A 19,636-nucleotide genomic window follows, 5' to 3' on the forward strand; every position below is an offset into this window, starting at 1 on the left:
GGAGCTTCCATCTGACCGGTGACTCCGTCCTGGGGAAACACCTGAGAAAAGCGAACACACAGCCCCACACCGATGTCCACGCAGCGTTCTTCACCATCGCCGCGAAGTGGGAACAACCCAGCCCGTGGTGCCACGGGGTGAAACGTGGAACGTGGCCCGTCCACGCGGCAGGCGCGGTCACTACAGCGTAGATGAGTCGTGGGGACACGGCACCGAGAGGTCAGACGCGAGAGCCCCGAGTGGTGTGAATATTCAGTGGGCAAAGCTGTCGAGACAGGAAGTGGTGTTTGCTCGGGGACGGAGAGAGGAGGGTGTGTAACACGTGGGTGTCTTTTGGGGATGGTGGAGGTGATTATTGTGACGGTCCCACAACGTTGCTAATGCATTAAAGACCGGAGCTTCTGCGGGGCTCAGTTGTCAAGCGTCTGCCTTCAGCTCGGGTCATGACCGTGGGGTCCTGGGGTCAGGGGCTGTGATGGGCTCTGCACTCAGGGGGAGCCAGCTTGAGATTGTCTCTTCCCCTGCCCCTCCCTGGCCTGCGCACGTGTCCTCTCTCTCTAAAAATGAATTTATTTATATATATATGTGTTTGTATGTATACACACACACCAAAAACCATTGAACCATACAGTTTAAAATCGTGTGAATGGTGAATTTTACGTTGCGTGAATTTTATCTCAGTAAGTCTTGAAGGCAGATGCAGGAGGGTGCATGTGGGCTGGTGTGCTGACCTCCCCCCTGGCTAGGGCCGGGAGGGGGCCTGCACGTCCTCTGCCACAGTGGTCTTCTGGGGAGCTGGAGACTCACACTTTCCAGCAGGGGAACTGGGAGGAGGGGGCGGGAGCAGGGGGGCGGGGGGGGGGGGCGTGATCTTCCCGGGGAACCCAGCGTGAAGGGATAGAGCAAAACGCTGATGGTGGTAACCTTGGGTGCAGCTTTTAGATATTCTAATTTGTTTTTGTAGTAAATATGGATCCACAGGAAGTGGGGATCCTTTGAGTTAACTTTTTTAATAGAGGGAAATAATAGAGGATCAGAACCAAAACAAGTTGCTTCTTAAATGCTCCGCTTCCTTCCCTATGTGTCCTTGCCTCGGGCTGGGGGGGGCGGGGGCGCATTCCAGAAAGAGCACCCAGGGGCTATAGCTCAGGACTAGAGCATTTGATTGCAGGAACAGGACCCTAATGTAAGTCAGGAATTTCGTGCCCTGAAATAAAGTGTTCTTTAGAAGTTACAGAAAACACTCTCTAGGTGAAAACTGGTATTGTGTGGGTTTTGTTTTCTTTTGTCAAAAGGAAAGCTTGTCCTCAGGCCCCAGCCGTGAGGAGAGTTTATCTTGAAAGACTGTGTTTGAAAGTGAGTGGGAAGGAAGGCTCCAGGACGGGATCTCAGTGGTGGGTTCACCCTTTGTGACAACAGGGGCAGAGCTGCCTCCCCTCCGTCCAGCTTGGGGACGATCTCAGTGGTGGGTTCACCCTTTGTGACAACAGGGGCAGAGCTGCCTCCCCTCCGTCCAGCTTGGGAGTCCCCGGAGCACACCTGCATCCCAGCCTGGGGTCAGGTGCCCTTTGCTGTTTGGGCAGACAGGTGTGTCTCAGCCCAGCTGCCGAGCCGTTCCCTGCTGAGTCCCGCCTGGCACCCTGCGTTCCACCCGCTGGGCACACGGCAGACCCCGGGCCCCCGTCCACTGCGACATCACAGCTGCTAGTAGTAAAGAACTAAAGGTTGTGATGATACCATGCACCCAGAAGGGGGACCTCAGAGAAGCTCGTAAGCGCTCACTTGCTCCTGGCCAGCCCCTGGGGAGGAGGCACACTGCCTGAGGCCGCTGGCCTTCTCACTGCCCAGGCTGGGGCAGAGTCAGCAGCCCTGCCCGGCCAGTGCCGCCCCCTCCCGGGCTGACTGGGCCCCGCTGCAGGCCAGGGGGAGCACTCGGGACCACACCCCGCTCACCGGCCTGAGCTTCCTTGTCCACCCAGAACCAGCCTCTGGGTGGGATGTGCTGCCAGGACCAGCGAGAGTCTGTCTGGAAGGTGCTGGGGAGGCGGGACCCAGAGGAAGGCCGGGAGAGGGAGGAGGAGTAAAAGAGCACCTGGAAACAGAGACCAGTTCGGAAGCTCGCAGGGGGTGGTCCCAACCAGCTCTGGTCATCTGAGAAGTAGAAGCCCCAAGAGGCAAGTCCAGGGAGCCTGTCCAGGGACGCACCCCGCCCACCCCGGGGACACAGGCGCTCACGGCCAAGGCACCCCGCCTCCAGGGAGCTCTGCGGGTGTCCGCGGGCCCTGGCCTCTGGGCACTGTCCTTCAGGGTCTGTGACACCCGCAGGCCCGCCCTGGGCTCAGAGTGGACCCGCCTCCCCTCACCCCACAGGCGGGCCTTGGTGACCCAGAGCCACCTGCTCCCTCCCAGATGGGGGTGGTGAGCTGACGGACTTTCACGTCTGCTGAGCGGCCCTCTGGGGCCCTGTGGCTGTGCCGCCGAGGGCAGCAGGTGTCCTGGGCTGAGAGCCCTCCGTGTCCAGCCTGTGGCGCACACCCTGAAGCCTTGTGTTTGCCTTCAGCAATGGCCTCCATCACTCTGGACAGGGTCCTGGGACCACAGCGACAAGGACCCCGGTGGGCCTGCATCACAGGACCTGAGGGAGAGGTAGGCTAAGGGGTGTGCAGGGAGAAGTAGGCTGCCCTGTGAGCGCCAGGCCCCCAGCTCCCGGCTGCCGCCACCGCACATCTCCTTCACTTTGAGTTGTTTTGTGAAAATGAATCTGGCTCCGAGCGCAGGGCCAGCCCTGACGAAGACCAGCACCGGGCCGGGACAGGTGCCAGAGCACACAGGCCACTGGGGGCAACGCGGCACCCGGACCCTTCTGGCAGCCCGGGCTGGGGGCTGGGAGAGGACACAGCTGGCAGGAGGACCCTGTGCCCCGGGGCTGGGAGGGCGAGGGACTGACCCCAGGAGCAGGGCGGTCCCCTGGAGCACAGGGTAAGCTGGGGGGGACCGGAGTCCAAGTCGGGCCCAGAGCCTCAAGGGGAAGTCTGGAGAAGGAGCCCTGCTGGGAGTCGTGGGTTCCTCTGTAACGTGGGCCACGTTTGTTTGGCAACTTAGGTAGCAGACGTTAACAATGCTGACGTTTCCGGTACCTTCAAGCATGAAGCCTTGTTCTCACTTGTTTCTTGATCCAGTGGCGCAGTTCTCCGGAGTGTTTTTTGTGTCTGCATGTTTGTTTCATTATGGAAAGGGGAGCTCTTTGGTCTTAGCTACCCTTGGGCAAGCGGGGACCGGAAGAGCTGTTTGCGCACAGCTGTGCGATGGCTGGTTAAAGTCACCCCCGCGTGTGCGTCTGTCCCCACCCAGAGCGAGAATCCCTCGTCCTGCCCCCGCCTCCCCTCCTTCACCGTTTATTTCTAGAAGCTTTCACCCTGAAGCCAGCAGTGCTTGTGCCTCCTCCATGACAAGTGGGGTTAGGGTTGGTGGCTTGTCCTGTGATCCTGGTATCAAGTCAGGCTGGTCAGTGAGCGCTTCGGGAAAGAGCTTGTAGGGACTCCGAGCCAGCAGCAGCACAAGGTTCAGCTGCGGTAGGAAAAGCCTTGGTTTCTGCGTCTGTCTGAGCATGGCTGGAGGCCCCATGGGCCCAACCCCAGCCCTCACCCTGGCCGGTCCGTGCTTGCCCACGGCGTCCGTCCTGCTGCACGAGACCCTGAAGACATTCACTGCCCGGGGGCTGCTTGGCAGTGAGGCCTGTGCATAGGCCACAACCCTAACTGCTGCCGGCAGCTGCCCTGGGGCGTTGGCCCACGTTTCTGTGCCTGTGTTTGGCTGTGAGACCTGAGTGAGTAGGGTTATGCTGGGCACAGACACAGTCTCCGGCCCCTGACCCCACAGGCCCTTGAGACGCGCCCACCCTGTAGGTCCAGCGCGGGAATCTGCCTTGAGGAACAGAGATGCGCGCCGTGTCTCCTCCCCCCCCCACCCCCGGCCATTTGTGAGACCGGGAAGGAAGAGCAGACGTCCGCCTGCAAGGGAGTGGCTTCAGTGAACTCCGTAACGTCTTGCGTTGAACCTTCTGTCATCTTGAAAAGTATCTCAAAGCAGCGTATTCACTGCAGATGTTTCTAAGCCATGACGTTAAGGAGAAAACCATCACCCCAGACCCAAGGTGTGAGCCCCCCCACACACACAGAAGGCAAACAACAAAGGTCAGAAAAATCACCCCAAATTGTGGGGCAGATGATCTCGTGAGGTCATGTACCCACCCAGCGTGGAAACCCAGCAGCGAGCCCGCGCTGCCTGCCCTCAGGAGGAGACGTGCCCCCCGAGAAGCAAGGCCTCATGCCAGTGGGGGAGACGTGCCCCCGAGAAGCAAGGCCTCACGCCAGTGGGGGAGATGTGCCCCCCGAGAAGCAAGGTCTCACACCAGTGGGGGAGACGTGCCCCCGAGAAGCAAGGCCTCACGCCAGTGGGGGAGACGTGCCCCCTGAGAAGCAAGGCCTCACGCCAGTGGGGAGACGTGCCCCCCGAGAAGCAAGGCCTCACGCCCTTCGTGCGGCTGGAGCCGGGCGTGTGACCTGCCAGCTGCTCCCCTCAGGCGTCCTTCCACGTGATGGGGGGGCTCACACGGTGACAGCACCGGGCAGCTGTGGGGGTGCAGGGCGCGCACGGGCGTGGGAGCCCAGCCCCAGGTCCCCTGTACACCAACAGCGCTCGGGCTGTCCGAGCCCGGCTCTGACGGGGGGACACGGCCACTCAGAGGCCTTTCTGGGTGCCAACACCCAGGCCCTGCTCTTGGCCGCTGTGTCATCCCGACGGGGGGCTCTTCTGGACCACACATCCCCCTGGGGCCGCGGGAATGGCTGAGGTACCTTCTGAGGGCACCAGGCTCTTCCTCCTCAAGTGCAGGAGAGCCCAGCTGCTTTGCCCTGTTATCTCCTTCCTCTAGATTGTGGGCGTCCCTGCTTCTAGGGACGCCCAGAGCAGCCGAAGCTGAGTGGGTCGCACACGTGCTGGTTACGTGGAGCGTGGCTTTATTTTTGAGGATGACCAGCAAGACTGGTCACATTCACTTTGTCTGGCAGCCTTTCCGCCACTGCCTGCTGCCGGGGCCGACGACAGATGGGAGGCCCGTGTGGGTCCTCCGGGGAGCGGGTGCAAAGGGTAGGACTGCCCGGGGGCCGTGGCCGCGGCCCCACCATCATCTGGGGCTGGGAGGCAGGTGGACGGGCCCTGCGGTCCCAGGCAGGGTGGAGGGTGGGCAGGACGCTAAGGTAAGAAGCTGCCTGGCTGGACCCGGGCCGGTCTGCGCCCCAGGCCTGCTGCCCCGGAGGCTGTCCCTGTTTGCAGGGACACCCTGTGCCCACCGTGTCCTGTCCACACCTCCAGGCTCTTCCCACCCTGGCACTGACCCTTGCTCAGCTTCTCTGCCCCCTGCAGACCCTAAAATCACCTTGTGGGGCCTGAACAGGTGGCCAGGATGCGAACGGCATGTTTTATCGTTCTAGGCTCACAGATTTATTGATGGGGATTCAACAAGCGATTACTCTGTTTTGTAAAGTTCAAACTTTGACTTTCCAGTGAGGTCCTGCTGTCGCTGATTATGAGATAAATTAATTAAGCGTGCCCAAAGGGGCTGTATGACGGATAGCTGGAGAGGTGGGTCTCCAGGTTCTGTGGTGGCTGAAGGGTGTATTGAGGGCCGAGGGCCCCCGGCAGACAGCTGTCCCTGCCCTCGGGGGACGAGCTCAAGGCAACTCCTTCCTGGGCCCCAAGGTAGCTGCTTCGTGGGTGAGGGGAGCAAGGTGCTTTCCCTGGACACCCCCCAGCTGTCCCGTGTGTGCCCGTGTGTGCGGAGTCCGCCGTGCTGGGCAGAGGGAAACACGGAGTGGCGGGAGCAGCTGGGAACTCTTCAGGGGCCCAGGGACTGAGCCACCTGGGAGGGAAGGCCACCAGGATGCACTGCTGGGGAGGGGCTGGGCGCAGGGTAGTGACGGGACAAGATTCAGGGGCTCCCTCGAGGGACCGTAAAAAGTGTATGGTGACTTCTGGGCCCTCCCAGAGTCTCTGTCTGTCTGTCCCCTGCCCTCCCACATCCTGGAGGACCACTGCGTGTTACGGAAGGAGGAAGACAGGCCGTTGGGTTGGCCTGTCTCCAGAAGCACTGAAGTGTATTCGTCTCGCGGTGCTGCCGGGCCCTCGGCTGTTCCCCGTCCGCTCCTGGCACGTGGGAGCTCTGGTCCCTCCCCAGGGCACGGGCTGCTCACTGCTGCTGCTGGCTGCGGGTCTGAGGCGGAGGCCCCGCCTGTCCCGGGCACGGTGGCCACAGAGGGGCAGGTGCTGGTGTGAGTGACCATCCTCGGGCCTCTGGAGCGCCCTACAGCCCCCAGACAAGTCCCTGAGGTCCTGAGAGCCCGCACCCGGCCTGCTGCTTCCCGGCTCCTGTGTGGGGAGCTCGCCGGCATGGGCGGGTGTGCAGGGTGACACGTGGGGGCTGCGGAGACCTTCCTGCGGTTCCTCCCGCCGCTCTAGGGTGTGTGGCCGTTGGCGCCGCGTTAGTTACACTAAGGGGATCGTTTGTTGTGTGTTCGTACCGTTTCGTGATCTTAGCCTTTTATGTTTTCAGGTATTTTAAAATTCTGTAGACTTAACTTTTTCAGCGCAGTTTTAATTTTATAGAAAAAATTGAGCAGAAATCACAGCAGGCCCAGTTCACCCCCGTCCTGCGCACACGCTGCTGCTCTCCTGCGACATCTCGCGTCCGTGTGTGACCTCCTTGAGTCGATGAGCCCACACTGATGCATTAACTAAAGTTCGTCGGTGCTGCGCGTGCGTGCGGGCTTTCCCGAGTGCACGAGGTCACGCGTGCCCCGTAACTCTGCGGACGGCCCTGGAGACTGTCCGTGCTCGGCCCGCGCGGCCCCCCTTCCCCTCCAGCTCCCGGCCACCACGGGTCCCCACGGACTCCATGGCTCCGTCTTCCCCACAACGTCTTAGAGCTGGAGTCCTGGAGGACGTCGCCTCGTCAGACCGGTCCCTGCACTTACGCTACGCGTGCAAGCTTTCGGTGGCTGGCACTCGTTTCTGCTCGGTGCCGAGCGACACCCCGTCGTCTGGGTGGAGCCCCGTGCGTGACCCCCGCCTTCCGGGGGACCTGTGGGGTGCTTCCGGGGTCTGGCAATTAGGAACAAAGTGGCTGTAAACATCCCTCTGCAGGTTTCTGTGTGGACGTGGGTTTTCAGTTATTTGGGTAAAACCAGGAAACGGGCTTGCTGGACCGTACGGCGACAGTCTGTCTAGCCTCACCAGAAACCGCGAGCAGTCTCCACCGAAAACGGTCTCCCTTCCTCGGCCTCTCTGTTCGCCGTCTCATGGCTCTAGGTGACTGCGCGCACCGGGACATCCCTGCCACGCGTTTCCCAGCACACGTGTCCCTTGTCCCCTGGGAGGGTGCACCCCTACCACAGCGCTGCTTCAGGATACATCTCAGTTGAATGGAAAGGACCCCCCCTCCGCCCTGCCGGTCCAGGGGATGCCTCCTCTCGCAGGTGCCCCGGACAGGGTCCTAAGCCGACCTGCATCCTCCTTGCGAGGTCCCCAGGGTCTGCAGAAAAAGGGATCCCCACACTCTGCTGCTGCCTTTCCACCCCCTGTGACCAGGGAGGGGGCGGGGGACACTGACTCAAACAGCATTTTTGCAATAGTCTTTCTGTAATAGCAAGGAGAGAGCGAGTCTGCTTGTCGGCCAGTGATTCTCAGGCGGGCGTCTGACTTCATCTCCTGGATGCAGCAGGGAGCTCCTTCCCCGCGGCCAGTGGCTCGCCCAGCGGCTCCAGGTTGTATCCTGGTCGTGGTGTCGGCGTGTGTCTGTGGCCATGCTGGGCTTCCTTGGCCACGGCTGCTGGGCTCACCTGCCTGATGTGCCTCCCAGGAGTCAGGCCCTGGCAGGAGCGAGTGCGTGCCTCTCGGCTTGCCTCACTTGCACTCATCCCTCAAAAGCTGTGACATCAGGGCTCTTGTCCACCTGCGGGGCTCAGTGGGTTAAGCCTCTGCCTTCAGCTCAGGTCATGGTCTCAGGGTCCTGGGATCGAGCCCCGCATCGGGCTCTCTGCTCAGCGGGGAGCCTGCTTCCTCCTCTCTCTGCCTGCCTCTCTGCCTACTTGTGATCTCTGTCTGACAAATAAATTTTAAAAAATAATAAAATCTTAAAAAAAAAAAAGCAGTGACATCAGACATTTTCAAACTAAAGATGATTTCTGAGAAGCCTCTTCTCCCAGAGGAGTCCCCATGTGTGATGTATGTGTGTTCCACGTGGGTTGAAGCAATCCTGGCTCTGAGCTTGTCTCCTCGCCTGCGAGGGGGGCTGGGAAGTGGCGAAAACCTGACTCTTCCAAGGTTTTTGGTGCCGTCCTCACGACAGAACCTGTCGAGCCAGCCCTGGGCAGCGGGAGAGAGACGGGCAGGAAGGAAAGCCAGCACCTGCGCCCATCTTCCCGCTCTGGCCTGCTCGGGAGATCAGGGCCAACGTCTCTTTCTCCTTCTGCCGAAGATCTCTGGAAATAGAAGTAGACAAAAGAGTGTAGTTTTGGTGGAAACGTGGATTACAATGGCGGGGTGGACATTTACCTGAATCTGTGGACGCCCTTCGTTGTCGCTTTGTGGAAACCGGACGAGATACTGCTTGACAGAAAGAAGCTGTGGCACTTCTGCTCTTGGAAGAGGAGTTTCAGGGACGGGGTATTCTTTGTAATGAATTCTGTTCTTAAGATCCTGGGAATTCTTGACCAATGAAGTGCAGATGCGATGGTCTTTGTGTGAAAAGGGGACGTCCGCACGGAGCTGGACGCCTCCTGACCGCGGCTCGTTGGAAAGCGGACGGACAGTCTGTCCCTTGGTGCTGAGAAAGGGGCCCAGGAGAAGCTGCAACCGGCCCACCCCTCGATCCCGCGCTCTGTCCCCCCCTCTTCTCCAGAGGCCGCCTGCATGTTTGCACCGTAGGACCCTCACTCTCTGACCAACGCCCAGAGGCTCATCAGCTCTCGGTTTTAACCATGGTTTGCCTACCGTGGAGGCACTCCTGACGGCATCAGCTCCCTTGTTACTCCGAATCAGCCAGTGAACTGAGAGCCGCAGCCACCCGAGGGCTGAGGGCTGCATCCCAGACCCTGTGGGCAGACTTGCACGAGGCCCAGGCTCAGTGGGAAACACTGCATCGGCCCATTTACAAAGCAGGTGCTTGAAAATGCTCTGAACAGCCTCATCCTGGGCCACACGCCGGTACTCCTCACCTCTGCATCCAGGTCGCAAATGAGCCGCATCCTGAGAAAGAAGGTGGGAGCCCCTGAGCCCCAGGAGCCTTGTGGCGGCTGACCGACTGCCTGAGCGGCCTCCGATGCAGGCAGCTGCAAAGCACCTTTCTGGGCATGTGTGCCAGGGTGCTTCTGGAAGACCGAGTCGAGCAGACGTCCCTCTCCCGTGCGCGTCGCCTCACCGGTCCCCGTCCGCCGGGGACCTGAATGAACAGGAAGACGGAGGAAGGGCACACTCCCTTTCCGCGTGCCCTGGGACATCAGTGCCCCGGTTCTTGGGTTTTGGGGCTTGGTCCGCTGTTGGCTCTGCCCGGTCCGCAGCGCACCAGCGCAACTTGTGCGTGACCCGGTGCTTGGTAAACCTGTGTATCTGTGACCTCCCCGCGACGCACTTGGGGCCCTGCCCCCGACACGTGCTTAGGGAGAGATGCCTCCCTTCCAGAGGGGGGCTCACGCTGGGTGAGGTGTGCAGGTGGCCACCACCCATCGTGGGGGCCGCTCTCGGGGTGCTGTCCCACCGCAAGGAGCATTCCCAGGTCTCTGGACCCGTGCTCGCTGCTCACACATGTTTCCCGGGCAACGGGGCACTCCTGGAAGGGGAACCATAGCAGAGAACCCACAACACGGTAAGGGCCGCTGCTGGATCTGGGTCTTGCCAGCGTGATCAAGGTCAGAGGTAAGGAGGCCACCATGTGTCAGGAAAGAACCCCCGTCCGCCACTCTGCATATGTGACCAGGAGGATCAGTCTGGCTGGAGCGAGCACAGCCTCTGGCTGAGAGTTTTCAAGCCTGGCGCCCGCGTCCCAGACCTGCGCTTGTGCACAGCCCTGCTCCCCGAAGGTCACTGAGGACAGAGACGCGTTTTGTAAATGGGCAGGTGCCTGGGGGGCTGCAAGAAGCAGACACAGGCTGAAACGGGCAGGAGTCTTCCCCAGTCCTGGGCAACCTCCACTGAGGACATTTAACAGAACGTTTGGTTTTTAATTACTAAGCTGGCGCTGAGCCGTTGTGTTTTCTCGTCCAGCAGCTAATGACATCTCGTGATCAAGGGGCGGGGACCAGGGTCCCGCCTGGAACAGGGGGGCTCTAATTAATCGCTTACTGTAGGAACCCACTGGTCTTCAGACTGGAACGGAGGAGCAAGTATGTGTAAGTGCGCGTGTAATTGGATAATTAATACCAACGTTCAGTTTGAACATTCACCTGGTGGGGCTGGAGGACGTCACCATTGAAAACAGGTTAAAACACTGCAGTGTACGAGAAGCTGTTCAAGGAAAAGTGTCAAAACCAAAATTGTGCCTAAAGAAGGATTAGAAACTGCCAACTTCATGCTGATTAATAGTATTCTGAACAAAAAACTATGTGTATTATTTGGAAGTACAAGTTGGGTTTTGTGAAAGTAACTTTCTGACTGGCAGTCAGGTGAATATGAGAAATGGTTGGTATTTCTGTGCAGGAAGTGCTAGAAAGAGCAGCTCTCACCGACGGGCAAGTCTCCCGCTGATGGACAACGCCACATGGCTCCAGACCGTGGACACGCTAGTGACTGCCCGTGCTGAGACCGCACGGTGCCCTCGGCCTTCCTGCCCATCTCAATAAAACCCAATGCCAGAACTTCCCACCGAGATGAGGAGTCGTCCGGGTGCCCCCCAGGCTGAGGGGTGGGTCCGTTCAGCAGCATCTGCCACACTCAGGTCCCCCAGACAGCGCTGTCTCAACGGCAGAAGGAAGCAGGGTTTCCCACACTCGGGGCAGGGACCGCCGGGCGCACGTCACTTGAGTGGGGGAGTGCGGCGGGTGGCAGAAGCACAGGAGTTAGTGACCAGGGCCAAATGAGCAGATGGCCTCGGGGAGCCGGGCAGGGCCTTGTGGGAGCACTGTCGGCAGGTCTGTCTTCATTTCAGAGCAGAAACACACCAGAAGACTCAGGATTTGTTTACAAGTCCAGATGGTGACAGGGCGGTGGCTCTGTCACTCAGGAAGTAAGTGGGAATAAATGGTCATGTTTTCTGGCAGCTTCCTAGAGGGTTAGCAGTTCAACACCACTTTTTAAAAAGCACTTATTAAAATGTGAAGTTGGCTGGCGTTATACTTCGTATTGTTGTCAGGTGCATAAGCAGCTCCCACCCAGTCACCTGTTAGCATCCAAGAAGGCCCAGGGCTCCCCACTCAGGCACAAGGCTAGTGAAGGACAATATGGACCCAAAAGTATCCAAATACGGAAGTTCCATAAGCTGTATAGCCCTTGAGACGAGGAAACATCATGGAGGGGATGCCGCTTGACGTTTGACAGGTGTCCACTCCCAGGACGAGAGAACACGTGTCAGCAGTCTCGGACGTCATGCGGCAGGGAGTTGGGGTGGCTCCGTGAGCGCGTAAGGCAGATGGGGAGGAGAAGCCCCGGTGGAGCCGGAAGACGCGCCTTGCAGGGTTAGTGCTGGAGCAGCAGAGATGGTGCGCCCCAGTGGGCCAGGGGCACAGATGGAAGCACAGCAGAGCAGCAGGGGCCCAGGACTCAGGGGAGGGACCAGGGGCCCAGGACTCAGGGGAGGACCAGGGGCCCAGGACTCAGGGGAGGGACCAGGGGCCCAGGACTCAGGGGAGGGACCAGGGGCCCAGGACTCAGGGGAGGGACCAGGGGCCCAGGACTCAGTGGAGGGACCAGGGGCCCAGGACTCAGGGGAGGGACCAGGGGCCCAGGACTCAGGGAAGGGACCAGGGGCCCAGAACTCAGGGGAGGGACCAGGGGCCCAGGACTCAGGGGAGGGACCAGGGGCCCAGGACTCAGGGGAGGGACCAGGGGCCCAGGACTCAGGGGAGGGACCAGGGGCCCAGGACTCAGGGAAGGACCAGGGGCCCAGGACTCAGGGGAGGGACCAGGGGCCCAGGAATCAGGGGAAGCACCAGGGGCCCAGGACTCAGGGGAGGGACCAGGGGCCCAGGACTCAGGGGAAGCACCAGGGGCCCAGGACTCAGGGGAGGGACCAGGGGCCCAGGACTCAGGGGAGGGACCAGGGGCCCAGGACTCAGGGGAAGGACCAGGGGCCCAGGACTCAGGGAAGGACCAGGGGCCCAGGACTCAGGGGAAGCACCAGGGGCCCAGGACTCAGGGGAGGGACCAGGGGCCCAGGACTCAGGGAAGGACCAGGGGCCCAGGACTCAGGGGAGGGACCAGGGGCCCAGGACTCAGGGAAGGACCAGGGGCCCAGGACTCAGGGGAAGCACCAGGGGCCCAGGACTCAGGGGAGGGACCAGGGGCCCAGGACTCAGGGGAGGGACCAGGGGCCACTGGAGAAGGACCAGGGGCCAACGACCCAATGGAAAAGGACCATGGACCCAGTGGAGAAGGACCACGGACCCAGTGGAGAAGGAGCAGGGGCCATGGACCCCGTGAAGACAGACCCAGTGGAGAAGGATGAGGGGCCATGCACCACTGGAGAAGGACCAGGGGCCGTGGACCCAGTGGAGAAGGACCAGGGACCAAGGGCCAAGGACCCGGTGGAGAACGGCCACGGGATGACTGCGCCCCCATGAGACTGTAACAGGAAGACCAAGGTCTTAATTTCACTGATTTTTTTTCTGTTGTTTCCCTTTCACGGAATCACTTCCTGTCTGTATTATTTCCTCCTTTCTGTCTCTCCTGGGCCTGCTCTGCTCTCTGGGCCAGCGAGGCGAGATGATCGCACCTGGGACACTGCCCCCCGCAAGGGTGTCCCACACCCTGTCTAGTGCTGTTTCATTCTCACGCTGGTCAGTGGGGGTCTTTCCCTTGGAGATCATGTAGAAGAGTGTTATTTTCCACGTGTCCGGAGAGTCTCCTGTGGTCTCTCCGTATGGATCTCGCGTTTGAGCTCAGGAATCCGAAACGCAGTCAGAAAACAGCACAATTTCGGTTTGCAGGCGTGTGTTGCTGTGCGCCAGGGTGGGAGCGGGTCTGCCCTGGCGTGTGTCCTGCAGGCACTTAGGAGGAGCCCCACTCCTTGGCTGCTCTGGAAATGCCTGCCCCGTCGGCCAGTGGCCCTGTGGGGTCACACCATGTGGCTGGTCTGCTGCGGACTCGGGACGTCAGCCGCACATGAGGGTGGCGGTGTTCCCCCGACTCTCCTTCTGGCGCTGGCGCGTTTGCTTGGTCGTTAACTGGGTTGTGCGGCTCTGCGGTGCACGCGTCCAGCCCGTCCCGGGGGGTTGCCATTCGGGGGTGGGCCGCCCTCTGCACGACTCCTCTCTCTGACATCAGCGCAGCTTCCCCTGCCTGCTCGTGCCAAACGGCCGTGTGGTCTCACCTCTGCACTGTTACTCTTGTGACCAAGGCCTCGTGACCACCGGCCAGAAGGGGGCTCCCATGGGTCCAGGGAACTTTCCCATCACGGCCTTCACTGACCCCACAGGGGTCCTCCCGCAGCCTCTGCTGTGGAGCGTGGCTGTGGCTGTTTCTCCGCTGCATCTGGATGGCAGGGGTGCGCGGGGTCGGAAAGTCTCCCTTTCCAGATGCCCTTTCCTGGCCTCTGAGAGCAGGCTCGTGTGGGTTCTCGTCTGCAGCGGCTGGTACCCACGCCCAGAAGCCGGGGCTTGGGCTCTGCAGGGCTCCCCGGGCCCCCCCAGCCTGCCGTCCTGTCCCTGGGCGTCTTCTCACACTGGAGTCCTATGTGCAGCCCAGGGTTTCGGTGGAACTCAGCAGCAGGGGTGGGGAGATACACCCCCTCTTCTGGGAGCAGAGGTCCACGCTGGCTTTTTGCTGTCAGGAGGCCTTGTCTGCCTAAGTGGGGAGCCCTGTTTGCCCCCCTCTGTACCCCGACATCCATGCTGGCGCTGGACGTACAGGTGAGGGGTCTGCGAGCCTCAGTCTGGTCAGCCACACACCACACCCAGAGTGTCCACACGCCATGGGCCCAGCCCTGGTGACAGACCCTGAGCAGGCCACATAGGGGGGATGTGCCCGTCCATGGGAGTCGGGTCAGCAGGGGCCCAAAGACAAGCAGCTTTGAGGGAGTGGGGGCTGCTACAGCTCTCACTCTGCCCGTGTTTGTGCTTAAACCCTCCACACACACAGATGCAGAGCTGTCGGGTGTCCTGGTCAGAGCTGGCCGCTCCTCCCTGCAGCTGGGGCCGGCCAGCATCCCAGCGAGGGCTTGGCCTCCAGTGCCAGGGTCCTGGGCAGCACCGGGGTCCTGGGCAACACCAGGCCCTGCTCCCAGCTCCCCAGCAGCTGGGGCCCCCACAGGAAGGGACGCGGGCCAGTGAGCCTGGGCAGCACGCAGCCCCCCAGAAGTGTTTCTGGAGCCCCCCCACCGGCAAGATGCTCTGATCCGTTGTCCATGGAGATGCAGTCCGAGCCCCCGTCCATGGGAGCTGCTGTGTCCGCTGCGTGGTCGCCAGGAGCTGCCGTGAGGGTGAGCTGAGGCCCGCACTGGGGCTCAGGTCTTAGTCTGGGGGAGCACACCCTGTCCCAGGCCCGGAGCCACACCCCAGCAGCAGCTTCGGGGCCCCCTGTGCTCCCAGCTGCATGTCCACCCCTACATCCCCCCAACCCCACCCGCCGCTGCCCTGGGAGCCGTGGCCGGGCTCTTCTCAGGCGCTTATGGAGCAGTTGTGCGTGGGGTCCCGCCGGCCTCACTAGTTCCACGGTTTCCTCAGGGCAAGCAGTTCCCTGAGCATCTGCTGACAGCGTCAGGTTCAGACAGGCCAGGTGCCAGTGGGGACACACGCTGCCCGTGAGAGCAGCCGAGACCCTGCCACACGACGACAGAGTCCAGGGCAGTGTGTGCAGCGGGACCCTTTCTATCAGACCCCAACCGCACAGACGGCACAGGTGTGCCCCTGCGATGGGGGCCCCAGCCGTCGGTCCCGTCTGCAGCGGACAGCACTACAGATCCAGCCTTTACAAATATGACTGCAAACTCTCCTTTTCTCGGAAATCCTGGCCCTTGGCATATCAGTGTGGGTAAGAAATGACAGTAACTCGAGTGACTGACGGACTTGGCCATCCAGCTGGTGCCTGCCATGGCCTGGCGGAGGGCTGTCCCTGCTCAGAGGGCCCGGGCCTGTCCCTGCCCAGGTCCTGTGCCTGCAGCTCCGTGAGGGGCGCCGTGCCTGCCGACCACTGGGGTCCAGCTTGGAAGAACTGTCCCAAGCCGTCCGCCAGTGTCCGTGGCCCCCGGAAGATGTCACAGGGTGCGTGCGGGCACTCAGCAGAGCCACCGTGAGGACCGTGCGGACCATGTGGGCCTGTGAGCAGGCAGCCGAGCATGAGGGGGCCTGCCGTATGCTCTGGGGCACCTGGCAAGGGGTGTGGTGGGCTCCTGTAAATTAAGAGAAGAACTGCCCATGAAGAGAAGCGGTTTGACAGGCACGTACAGGCGCTCTGCTGTCAGCTCCCACGGCTGATGCTGCCCCTTCCTCGGTTTCTCTGACCCGGCTTTTCCACTCAGGTTCCTGGGCTGATTTCCTTCTGATCGGTCCGTATTCTGTTTCGCAGCCACGTGCAGGAGGAAGGGCCCGGGTTGACGTGCGGACTGTTGCGTGGGTGCCGTTGAGAGTCCTCACCACCACGGCGGGGAGGGGGCACCCAGCGGGGGAAGCAGCGGCCTTCTGCCAGGGGAGGGGTGTGGAGACGTTAGGGGAGCAGTGGCGCCCGCCCCCAGCCTGAGCGGCCGGACTGTCGGGTGCCGCAGAGCCCCGGGGATCAGGGTGCCCAGCGCGGACACAGCTGTGTGGACAACAGCTGGGAAGAGATACCACTTCCCTCTGGTCCCAGAAACACTTGCCTTGTGGAGCCCCACGTCAGAAACAGAGAGGCCTGGTGTGTGTGTCCGCGTGTGTGTAAGAGAGAAAGAAAAAGCAAATGAACCAAGCTGTCTGACAGGAGGAAACACTTCCTTCAGGGTTTCCGAATGCCACCTGCCTGCTTCCTTCCTGTTCTTTCCACTTCTAGAACCTTTCCTGGCGGGTGAGCCCCTTACTGCATCTCCCTGGCTGAGGAACCACCCCTCGGCCTTCGCCGTGGCTGCCACGACCTCCTTAGGGTAAAGCACGACCCTACTCGGGCCGACCCGGCAGGTGCGTGCGGCCAGGTGGCCCCGGGGGGCCTGACCGCACACGCAGCCCTGGGGGCCGCGGGAAGGAGTGAGGCAGAGCACCCGGGCGGGCAGGAATCTGCCTCCACCTCCACGCAGGCCTGCAGGACTGCCGAGAGGAACAGACTTTTCCTGCTGGTGCTGCTCCCTCTGCCCCCACCTCGCCCGTCAGTCAGTCCCCGGAGCGAGGAAGGGCGGGTCACGGGCTCTGCCGACTGCGGACTCCATCTGCAGTCCCACCGAGCTGCTGGCTGGCCAACGCCTCCGTCCTTGGGTGCTTGTTTCTGACACCCCAGAAAGAGGACGGAGTCTCTGATTCCCAGGTGAAAGACAGGACGGACATAGAATGTTTTCAGGGACTCAACTGGGTAAGTTCAGGGAGTCCTCGGGGCCAGCCTCCTGCCCCCGCGGCGGAAGCTCCTGGTGCCAGAAGCCCTGCTGGGGTCGACGCCGTCCTCTGCGGGAGCAGTGGGAACCCGGAGGCTTGAGTGGGGTCCGTTCAGAGCGTCCCTGCGCCCCAGAGGCCCCCCACCCCGCCCCAGACGCTCCTGGACGTGCTCCTGCAGCCAGGCCTGGGGGACGCCTCACAGCACAGACAGCCGCAGGGCTCCCCGTTCCCGGCACACGTGGCTCACGGCACAGACAGAGCCCTTCCCGGGTCGTGTGCAACCAGTGATAAAAACCCATACTGCGTAAGAGCAAAGGGAGTCGTGGCCACTGGCTGCCCCCCTGTAAGCCCACCCAGGGGACTCTAGGGGCCCAGGCTGGAAAGCAGTGACATGTACCGCTGCCATGCAGGAGAATTTTGTGGATTTTATTCAGGTTTTCTTGTTGTGGTAAAATGCCCAGAAAATTTACCATCTTCACCGTCTTTTGGTGCAGGAGGGAGTGGACTCCTGATTGTGCCACTGTCGTCACCACACCCCTGCTCTTTTCCTCTGGAAAAACTAAAACTCCGTCCCCGTGAAGCCCTAAGCCGCCTGCCCCAGCACCCCCTCCTGGCTGTCTGTGTGACTTGGACTCTCCTCCACCCCCTCCTGGCTGTCTGTGTGACTTGGACTCTCCTCCAAGGGCTTCATCCACGTGGTACCTGCCATCTCTGTCTTTCTGTGACGGGCTCGTTGCCCAGAGCACAGGGTCCTCCAGGCTCAGCCGCGGTGTAACAGGTGTCAGAATGGCCGTCCTTGTACAGGCTGAGGGCTTGTCCCTCTCCTGGCTGCAGCACAGGTCAGGGTGCTTCCACTCTTTGGCTATTGTGAACAATGACACAAGGAACATTTCCCTAATTATTAGTGATGTTGCGTGCTTTGTGGCCATTGGTGTGTCCTGTTTGGAGAAGTGTATTTCCCAACCCTTTGCCTTTTGTTGTTCCTGCCGTAGCCACGGCTGTGTCTTTCCGAGTCTGGAGTGCTCACCGTGACACATGGAACTGCCGCAGCTGTGCTTTTCATTGAGCAACAGTCGACATACGTTTTATTAGTTCAGTTATACAGCTGGTGCACCATATGTGCATACTAGGTATACAAGAGTTCTTTGGTATTTGTACAGATTACAAACTTTGCTTATTCCTGAATTGGGACCCTGTGACTGAGTTTTAGGAGTTTTCTGTATTCTGGATATAGATCCTGGTCACACGTGCGATTTGCAAACGTTACCTCCCATTCTGCAGGTTACCTTTTTTTACTCTGTTAATCGCACTTTCGATGCACAGAATTTTAAAAATTTTTGTGGTGTTCAGTTTGTCTTCTTACTCTTGTTACATGTGCCTTTGGTGTCGCATTCAGGAAACCACCGCCAAATCCAGTGTCCTGAAGCTTTTCTGTGCATTTTCTCTTGAGTTTCAGAGTTCCAGGTCCTACATTTAGGTTGAGAGTTTCGATCCATTTTGAGCTAAGTTTCGTGTGTGGCATCAAGTGGGCGTCCAACTTCACTTTTTGCCTGGGGATACCCAGTTTTCCTGGCACTGTTAATTGAGAAGGTGCTCCTCTCCCCGCTGACCACAGCCGTGAGGGCTTCCCTGTGGGCTCTCCGTCCCCTTCCACTGGCGAGTCTGGCTCTACCCCGAGGGTCTGCTGTGTTGATTAACAGAGATTCGTGGTTAGTTCTAAAACCAGGAAGTGTAAGTCCTCCAGTGTTTCTCTTCATCTAGGGAATTATTTTGCCTGTTTTGAGTTTTCTCGAGATTCAGTATGAATTTTAGGGTGGGTTTTACTGTTTCTACAAAAAAAAAAAAAAAGTCATTGGATTTTGATGAGGTTCCCCTGAATCTGCAGGCAATTAGGGTAGTCCTGATGCAGAGCCATGTAAGTCTCCAATCTCGGGCCATAGGATGTTTCCACTTATTCATGTCTTAATTTCTTTCAGCTCTGCTCTGTAGCTCTCCTGGCACAAGCCTTCACCTCCTTGCTTGAGTTCATTCCTGAGTCTTCTGTTCTTTTTGGTGATATCTTAAATGGAATTATTTTTGTGATTTCTTTTTCAGATAATTCTGTTCCTAGTGTGTCGGCTTTGTACCCTGCTGCTCTGCAGAATTCATTTATTGGATCTAACACCTTTTTTATGGGGTCTTTAGCATTTTCTACATGTAAGATCATATCACCTACAAACAGAAATGATGATTTTACTTCTTCCTTTCCAGTTTCAATGTGTTTTATTTCTTTTCCTTGCCTAATGGCTCTGGCTAGGAATTCCAGTACTGTGTTGAGTAGATGTCATAAAAGGAAGAGTCTGTGTCTTCTTTCTGCTCGTAGAGGAGAAGCTTTTTTTCACCATCGAGTATTGTGTTTGCTACATATGTTTCATACGTAGATGTAGATTTTTAATGTGGAGATAGTTTCCTTCTACTCCTATTTTGTTGAGTGTTTTTATAATGAAAGGGTGTTGTATTTTGTCAAATGCTTTTTCTGCATCAATTGAGATGGTCGTGTGTTTTTCCCTTCATATTGTTGATGTGGTGTGTCACCTTGATTTTCACATTTAGAACCATCCTTGCTTTCCGGGGGGACATCCCACTTGGTCACATCCTTTTAATATACAGCTAAACGCTAAGTATTTTTTTTTTAAAGATTTTATTTATTTATTTGACAGAGAGAAATCACAAGTAGATGGAGAGGCAGGCAGAGAGAGAGAGAGAGGGAAGCAGGCTCCCTGCCAAGCAGAAAGCCCGATGTGGGACTCGATCCCAGGACCCTGAGATCATGACCTGAGCCGAAGGCAGCGGCTTAACCCACTGAGCCACCCAGGCGCCCCTTCGCTAAGTATTTTGTTGAG

At 59.4% G+C, this 19,636-nt stretch overlaps 2 protein-coding genes across 2 annotated transcripts in view; one reads left to right on the plus strand and one right to left on the minus strand.

Moving 5' to 3' along the window:
- PARD6G (par-6 family cell polarity regulator gamma) overlaps positions 1-19,636 on the plus strand; it is a gene marked incomplete at its 5' end in the record, with an annotated part of 70,018 nt that overhangs the window by 40,380 nt on the left and 10,002 nt on the right. The window lies entirely within an intron of this gene.
- On the minus strand, positions 12,787-19,418 carry LOC116572486. The gene is made up of 2 exons (XM_032311601.1): positions 17,436-19,418; positions 12,787-17,396 (listed from the first exon to the last, which is right to left on the minus strand). Exons 1-2 carry the CDS (start codon positions 17,789-17,791, stop codon positions 16,727-16,729), a joined length of 1,026 nt encoding a protein of 341 aa, XP_032167492.1. The 5' UTR covers positions 17,792-19,418; the 3' UTR covers positions 12,787-16,726.

Source organism: Mustela erminea, chromosome 13 (assembly GCF_009829155.1).
Source record: "Mustela erminea isolate mMusErm1 chromosome 13, mMusErm1.Pri, whole genome shotgun sequence".
In the NCBI taxonomy this organism is placed as follows: Eukaryota; Metazoa; Chordata; class Mammalia; order Carnivora; family Mustelidae; genus Mustela; species Mustela erminea.